The 8,656-nt window shown below is 43.9% G+C and overlaps 1 protein-coding gene across 7 annotated transcripts in view; it reads left to right on the forward strand.

Annotated features, from left to right (window-relative positions):
* Ptpn13 (protein tyrosine phosphatase non-receptor type 13) overlaps positions 1-8,656 on the forward strand; it is a 192,125-nt gene that overhangs the window by 131,252 nt on the left and 52,217 nt on the right. For all 7 annotated transcript variants that reach the window (XM_031337024.1, XM_031337025.1, XM_031337026.1 and 4 more), the window contains 3 exons: positions 6,088-6,177; positions 7,119-7,226; positions 7,423-7,554. In XM_031337024.1, the coding sequence (XP_031192884.1) occupies positions 6,088-6,177; positions 7,119-7,226; positions 7,423-7,554 (330 nt within the window). The remainder of the gene's footprint in view (positions 1-6,087; positions 6,178-7,118; positions 7,227-7,422; positions 7,555-8,656) is intronic.

An 8,656-nucleotide genomic window follows, 5' to 3' on the forward strand; every position in this document is an offset into this window, starting at 1 on the left:
GTGGGGTCAGAGGACACAGCAGTGTTGGTGCAGAAGCTCATGGGGCCCAGTGAGGTCAGAGGACACAGGAGTGTTGTTGCAGAAGCTCATGGGTTAGTGTAAGGTCAGAGGACACAGCAGTGTTGGTGCAGAAGCTGATGGTGCAGGATGAGGTCAGAGGACGCAGTGTTGGTGCAGAAGCTCATGGGGCAGCGTAAGGTCAGAGGATACAGGAGTGTTGGTGCAGAAGCTGATGGGGCAGCGTGAGGTCGGGGAAACCTTGGGAACAGTTTTGAGTCTTACCCTGAGTGTTAGAACTGAAGACTTTAAATCTTTTCCACTTAGACCCCAAGAAACAAAGCTGGAGGGGTGGAGACCATTGTGTGGACAGTGACTTCTGTCTGTACTCAATTTTTTTATAATTTAAAGAATGTTTACATCTTATTTAGTCTTTCTAACAGCTTTATGGGAAGAAAAAGATATTTCATAAGTATCATCTACCTATATATTACTTTGTTCCAAGTCCTAACCTTAAATCCTGAAAACTGAATTAATAAAAAGCCTGGTGACAATGAAGGTTTGCAATGAAAGTTGGTGATATCATTGGCTGGAGAGACAGCTCAGTGGTTAGAGCACTTGCTCTTGCAGAGGACCTGGATTTTGTCTCCAGCACCCACATGGTGGCTCACAAAGGCCTGTTTCTCCAACTCCAGGGGATCTGATGCCCTTTCTGGGCTCTTTGGGCACCTGAACTCTCATACAAATACTCACCGAGAGATAGGCACACATACACATAGTAAAATAATAAATAATGATATAGCTGAGTTTAATGACTCTAAATTTAGTTCTAATTTTCCGGATAGTAAAGGCAAAAAAGGAAATTGTGAAGTTGAACCATATAGAATTGATGCTGTGAAGTGAGGTTGGACCATATGGAATTGTGCTTTGGTGGCCAAAACTTCCAGCCCCCATGTGCTCACACGTTTCATTCTCCCATAGAAATCAACATGCCAGTTACTCAAGAGAATAAAGTGTGTGTTGGAGATAGTTGATTTCAGAGACTACAGATGCTGTCTTCAGTACTCATGGAGAATGAAGAAAGGGCATGGGTTGTTTGTATTTCCCTTCCCCATTACCAATCCTCAAAAAAGCTGAAGCAGTAGCTATCGTAAGAGTCCAACCATATAAGCATATGTGTGGGCTGGGTCAGGGTGCAGCATGCTGACAATCAGGCTTCTTACCTGGACTGAGTTTTGGTGTCTGTACAGCTTATGTAATTTCATTTTACCACGTCCACAGTGGTAATAATATGCATTAACAGTCCCCGAGGGCTTGCCTTCCCCTCCCACCATCCTAAGACTTCAGCTGACTCCTCATGCAGACTCCTGTCTGCTAGGTGCTGAAGCTACATCCTTTTCACAAATGAGAAAGCAGTGATGAGCTCTGCAGAGCAGGGTTGCAGCAGAGCAGTGGACCAAGCCCCGGACCGCTCTAGCACAATATAGTAAACGAGCAAGGCCTTGGGAGGGGTTGCCAATAATTGCTTCGTGAAGATAGCACACACGTGTTTTCAATTCTCATAGACAAGAATGTGAACTTGCACCAGCTATCCCTGAATTGTACAACTTTCCCCTTTACATCTCTAGAACCCTGTCCCTTCTAGCCAGTCGCCTGGCCGTGGCAGGACTCAGACTTCTGAACCTGCACATCCAAAGGGGATTAAAACTGTATTGAGAATTACAATCTCTGCTGGCGGTGGTGGTCCACACCCTGAATCCCAGCATTTGGGAGGCAGAGGCAGGTAGCTTTCTATGAGTTTGAGGCCAGCTTGATCTATAGAGCAAGTTGATCTATAGAGGACCACACCACACAGAGAAACCCAGTCTCAGAAGAAAAAAAGAAAGAAAGAAAGAAAGAAAGAAAGAAAGAAAGAAAGAAAAAGAAAAAAGAAAAATTTAAAAAACCCAGCAACAATAAAGAAAAGAAATAACTCTGGTTCAAAATAACATAGTATAGGCCCTGAAATTAACTTTATTTAATTTCATGGTAATTATCATGGCCAATGCTAAGTAATACAGTGTTCGAGAATAAATAAAATCTTACAATATGCCTGACATCAAGGACGATTTTAATGTTGAAAGCTATTCTTCCTGTTAGGTTCAGTTAGAATATCTGCAAAGCGGAAGTTTAAAATTAAAATCAAAGTCCAAAGTGAGCATAAAAACTGAGCAGACAGAAAAACTCGCTAGATGCATAAGAAGTAAACGGAGGAGACACAGGACCATTTAACTCAGTGTGGAGAACTGTTTGTCCACAGCAGGCCTTTCCAGGCTGTGGAGTGTGTGCATTCCAATGTGCTCCAGTGTGTGGTCCCAACTGCCTTAACTAATATGTGGTATGCTGACACAGAAATTTAAGAATAGATTTCTCTATCATAGTGGATAGCAGGTTAAGTAGTATAACAGCCGGTGTCATTGTGCACACCGTGAATCCCAGGACTGCGAGGCGGAGGCAGGCAGATCTCTGAGTTGAGTGCAGCCTGGTCTAAGGCTATATAGTAAGATCCTATCTCAAAACAAACAAAAAATAGCATAACAGTGAAAGCACCTGCTGGTACATCAGTATGGTGCCACTGGCCCATTAGCCCCAAGATATATGTGAACTAGGTTTCTCCCTGGAGCGATGCCACCCACAGCATCTTTTCACCCAGTCTTCCCATCATAAGCCTGAGGCTGCCCAATATGGGCTCAGGCATAGTCTGTAACTCAAAGGAAACATTTGCCTTGCTTAAAAAGTAATTGAAATACTATTTACTTAGTAAAACCCTACCCTGTTTCCTTGAAAATGTCATCTGCAGGATAGCTTTTGGCCTTGTCAGAGGAAAACAAGGTTTCTAGCTAATGGAATCCATCACTACCAAGCAAGCATGCTATCTGAAGACCACAGCGCATCTGCAGGAACTCCTGGGAGACAAGCAGGTCCTAGTCAGGAGGCCTCATTCACAGTCTACTCTTTCACCTCCAGGTGTCTTCCCACCTCACCTCCTGAGACCCTCTGACTTGGGACAGAGCAGTCATTTGGAGCATCCTACCCCATCACACACACCCTTGATACCCAGAGAGAAGCTGTTGCCCACCGCTGTCAAGGCTGCGACACTTCCTAGGAATGACACCTGCTTTGGGAATGCAGCCATTTGATTGACTTTTTTCCCTTTTATTATCAACACGGGTGTTTTTCTGACAGTAGCAGCAGCAGTCTGGCATCATTCCACTTGCTGTCCTAGCGGCGCTCATAGCCATAGCGAGTGCCTTGTTTTATTCCCCCCACCAAAAAACGCCTAATGATAAACTCCGACAGGAGCACTCGCCAGCAGTTAGTAGACAGTATGACTGTAGAGTGACTGAATAGAAGAGTTAAGTACTGAAGTTGTAGTCAGGAACCTTTGAGTGAGCAAGCTCTGTGGCTTCTAGTTAGGGAGAGTGTGTGCATGCATGCACACAAACACACACACACTCACAAACACAAACACTCATACACGTGCACAAACACTATTAGCCAGATGAGTGCTATAAAGGCTTAATCCTGTTAACAGCCTGTTAGAAGTAGAAATGAAGAAACTTGCCTTCTTACTCTTTGAAAGAAGCCTTCGTGACCTCTCACAGACACCTCACAAGACCATTCATAAAGCTGAAGAGAGCAGAAAGACTGAGCCAGGTGGGCCTTTTCTTGACAACTGTGAGCCGAGTTTCCATTCACAACCTAGCCAGGTTAAATGCCTTTCTATTCTTAAGCTACAACCAATAGGAGAGGAACCACATTTCCACCTTGCCTAATTTTTATTTTATTTTATCCTGTCCTTACTGATGGGGAATCTGATTTTCTACTAACTGCATGCATTTGAACTTCCCAAGTACTATGGGACAATGAATTTCATCAGTCTCTAAATCCCCAATTCCCTATGCACTAAGAGTTTAAATCTGAAACTTGTGGCGGGGGTGAAAAGTTCAAAGCCACTGTTACCATTTAATTGCTTTGCAGTACACTTTGATTATATCTGCTTTTTTCCCTAGCCATCTTAATTAAATACTTTTTAAATTTCAGTTATTAACATGGCCTTACTTTTGTTTGCTTTATTTTTTATGTGTCCTCTTCTGTATTGTTTTATGTTTATTCATGATGAAAACTAAAGGTCACTGCCTATTTCAGGAAGAAAGAGTTGAGAATGTGTAGATAATGTTGTAAAAGAAGCTCATGGAACAGCCAGTGCACTTTTCTTAGTACTGCCTGTTTTAGATGGAGCCTCAAACATTATCCAGTGATGTTGTGTGTAATTTCACCAAAATGTCGTTAGTGATAGCACATTACTACTACTGTTATGGATTACCAATGAGCTCTAGTTCCAGAAGAGCACATGAGCTACAGAGAGCATCTAATTTGTGTTAAGATGGCCCTTACACCACAAGGCTAGGTTCACTGCTCATAGGAAATAAGGGTTATTGTTTCCTTGGGGTAAAAGAACTTATTTCCAGGAGTTGAGTTGTACTTTGTATTACTGAGGCATCACTACTAGCATATTAGCACTAATTGATGTCCATGCATGCTCTTAAATGTTGAAACATACAGCCAGAAAAAAAGGGTCTGCATTGAGAGTGGTCCTGATTATTAGGAGAATGTGTGTGAGTGGTCCTGGTTATTAGGAGAGTGTGTGGGAGTTGTCCTGGTTATTAGGAGAGTGTGTGGGAGTGGTCCTGGTTATTAGGAGAGTGTGTGGGAGTGGTCCTGGTTATTAGGAGAGTGTGTGGGAGTGGTCCTGGTTATTAGGAGAGTGTGTGGGAGTGGTCCTGGTTATTAGGAGAGTGTGTGGGAGTGGTCCTGGTTATTAGGAGAGTGTGTGGGAGTGGTCCTGGTTATTAGGAGAGTGTGTGGGAGTGGTCCTGGTTATTAGGAGAGTGTGTAGGAGTGGTCCTGGTTATTAGAAGAATGTGTGTGGAAGTTTAAGGAGACTGTGGTTGGTGCTAGTGAAGCTAGAATGTCTTGGTTTTGTGTTTTGGATTTGTTTGCTTTGTTTTGTTTTTTCAAAAAGCATCAATGTGGTTAAGAACAATATAGACTTAAATTTTAATTTATAAAAATAGCTGAGTGTTGAAACTCACCTCCATGACCACCTTAATATACAGACCAGTCAGCATTAACAACTCATTTGTGTATGTAAATGCCTGTGTGTGTCTGCATTCATGTGTGTGTGCATGTGTGTGTGTGTCTATGTGCTCAAATTATTGAATATAGCAATTTCTTGAGTACTGTCGCAATTAAGTGTTTAATTTACTGGTTTAATTAAGATCTTTGGAAATGATAAAAAAAATCAAGGAGAAAAAGCAAATTGTAGCTCAGATGTTGAAATTGATTTAACTAAATGATTTAACTTCCCTGAATTAAATTTTTTAGTCATTATTCTGGGTGGTGAATACCAGCTCTGAGACTGGAAAAGCTGAGCTGTTTGTGTTAGAAGTCTTTGGAGTGTAGCTGTTCTGGACAAGTTGTTGTTTTATATAAAGTCCACATGAGCGGTAGGATTTTAAAAGCTAAAGCCAGTTTATTTTATTACTATTTTATTCAGGAACTTACTAATAATATTTTACTAATTTATAAATAATATGTCAATCGTGGAGGGAAATTTCTCTTTTTCTCTTATGAGTCTGAGTGTTTTACCTGCATGTCTGTTAGTACAGCACATGCATTCAGTGCCCCCAACAGCTGCTGCACGGGTGCTCGGAGCTGAAGCCAGGTTCTCTGCAAGAGCAATGCCTGCTTTTTACTATCACTTCATCTGCCCCCCACCCCACCCCAGGCTCTGAGAGAAAATTTAAATGTGATAATTGTCAAATTGAAACAATCCACTATGATGCAACAGAAAGATGGAATCAGAAGACCTGTACCTGACAGTTCAGTGCCCTGTTGGCAGCCAACTGTTAGCATGGCTCACACCATTAGTGCCCTGTGGTCTGTTAATATTTATGCTACTTTTTAAATTAGAGCAAGCCAGTAATCTAAATGCCTAAATCTATTATGTTTATTTGTTTGTTTGTTTTTACTGCAAACTCTTAATAGATACACTGCGCAAAAGATGGAGCATTGTTTCTTCACCAGAAAGGGAGATCACACTAGTGAACCTGAAGAAAGATCCAAAGCATGGCTTAGGTGAGTCACGTGAGAGTCACAGGAGAAAGGGAGGCAGCGCTCAGATCATCACTCAGCCAGGGCTCAGGCACTGGGGCTGCTGGCCGTCACCTTCCGCCTCAGCCAGGGCTCAGGCACTGGGGCTGCTGGCCATCCCCTTCCCCTCAGACCATCACTCAGCCAGGGCTCAGGCACTGGGGCTGCTGGCCATCCCCTTCCCCTCAGACCGTCACTCAGCCAGGGCTCAGGCACTGGGGCTGCTGGCCGTCACCTTCCCCTCAGACCATCACTCAGCCAGGGCTCAGGCACTGGGGCTGCTGGCCGTCCCCTTCCCCTCAGACCATCACTCAGCCAGGGCTCAGACACTAGGACGGCTGGACATCACCTTCCGCCTCAGCCAGGGCTCAGCCAGGGCTCAGGCACTAGGACTGCTGGCCATCACCTTCCGCCTCAGACCATCACTCAGCCAGGGCTCAGGCACTGGGGCTGCTGGCCGTCACCTTCCCCTCAGACCATCACTCAGCCTGGGCTCAGGCACTAGGACGGCTGGACGTCACCTTCCGCCTCAGACCATCACTCAGCCAGGGCTCAGGCACTGGCGCTGCTGGCCGTCACCTTCCCCTCCTGATGTGTACTTACATCCTGGTTGGTACACAAACCCACAAGTTTCATTGTGCCATTTGCAGACACAGACACCTCTGTGATGTGCTGCCGCTCACCTCCCCCGCCCTTACCTTTCTCTGCCTCCTGGGCATGAACTCTCACCAAGGTGCTGACTGTCCACTCCAGCCCACCATTCTCCACCCTGTCACCAAACGCTAAGGATGTAGACTACACAGGTGGTCCCGCCTGCCATATTCATCATTTTATCTTAAGTATCTGTATTTGTTTCAAGCAGACAAATCATGAAATCATCGAAAGAATCAGAACCATTAAAGTCCCTTTAATGTGCTGTCTTACAGGATTTCAAATTATCGGTGGGGAAGCAATGGGAAGACTGGATCTAGGAGTGTTTATCAGCGCAGTTACCCCTGGAGGACCTGCTGATCTGGATGGCTGCCTAAAGCCTGGTACTTGACATTTGGATAATTTCCCATGTGCTTTCTAATGGATGAATGTGCACACAGGACAAAATGCAGACAAAGTGATGATGATGATGATGATGATGATGATGATGATGATGATGATGATGATGATGATGATGATGATAGTGAGAAAGGGTAGAGTTTCTGAGGTTTGATATACACTGGATGGTGTATTTTCCAGGAGACCGTTTGATATCTGTGAACAGTGTGAGTCTGGAAGGGGTCAGTCACCACGCTGCAGTGGACATTCTGCAGAACGTACCTGAAGATGTGACACTTGTCATCTCCCAGCCAAAAGAAAAACCATCCAAAGGTAATGCTGTGCAAGCGCCATTGTAAGTGCCCAGATGCATTAGCCCAGTTAGGATTGAAGCTGTTCACTTCTTCCCCCGCAGCCTGTCACGCACTGCTCTACTTGCTGTAACTCATGCATCTGTGTAGCGTTTGCGCCTTCAGCAATATGAACAAAACTGAATTTAGTCGTGTAAAATTGAGGTCACTTATATTCTGATATCTTGGTATGTTCCCTCTCTTCTTACTCCTGTGAGAATTAGAAGAATTAGACCTTTTTATTATTACCAATGTTATATATAATATTTACCTGTCCAAATGTCAAATTTTCTGAAAAGGAAAATATAAACCAGAAATTTAATGAAAGCTAAAACATCGTGTTTTTGCTGCTTAAAAAAAAAAAAAAAGACAATAGCCCACCTCCTCCTGCCTGCCTCCGCCTGTCTGCCTTCCTCACACAGAATCACTGAGGACTGATAAGGACACACATCCCAGAGCTCTCAGCCTGTGCGCGGTAAACAGCACCAGTACCCAGGCACAGTCTGCGGCAGTCTCCACCACCCAGACTTACCATCTTGTCCAAACGCCCTGAGCACATGAAACCTAACTGTGCTCAGAGAGCAAACGATGAAATAAGTTATGTGATCAGTACATTTTAGGTACATATTAAGAACTTAAAGTGTCCGTTTTCACTGTCATTATTAATTATAGTTCTCAAAGATAGCACAGTGCTAGGGATTGTATAATTGACTTTAGTCCTTGAGCTATTGGAAATGTGTTAAAGAATTTAACATTAGAACTGGTGTTGGGTACATACCTGTTATCCCACCATCAGAGAGGATGAAGCAGGAGAATTGTCAAAGGCTTGAGGCCATTTTAGGCCACATAACAATTATCAAGCCATCCAGGGCTACATTGTAAGACTGTATCTCATTGAACTGGGAAAAAAAATAACTAAAAATTCATTGAAAAATAGTTTAGACTTGGGTGGTGGTGGCACACACCTTTAATCCCAGCAACTTGGGAGGCAGAGGCAGGCAGATTTCTGACTTCGAGGCCAGCCTGGTCTACAGAGTGAGGTCCAGGACAGCCAGGGCTACACAGAGAAACCCTGTCACAAAAAA

The sequence above is a fragment of the Mastomys coucha genome, unplaced genomic scaffold, assembly GCF_008632895.1.
Source record: "Mastomys coucha isolate ucsf_1 unplaced genomic scaffold, UCSF_Mcou_1 pScaffold22, whole genome shotgun sequence".
In the NCBI taxonomy this organism is placed as follows: domain Eukaryota; kingdom Metazoa; phylum Chordata; class Mammalia; order Rodentia; family Muridae; genus Mastomys; species Mastomys coucha.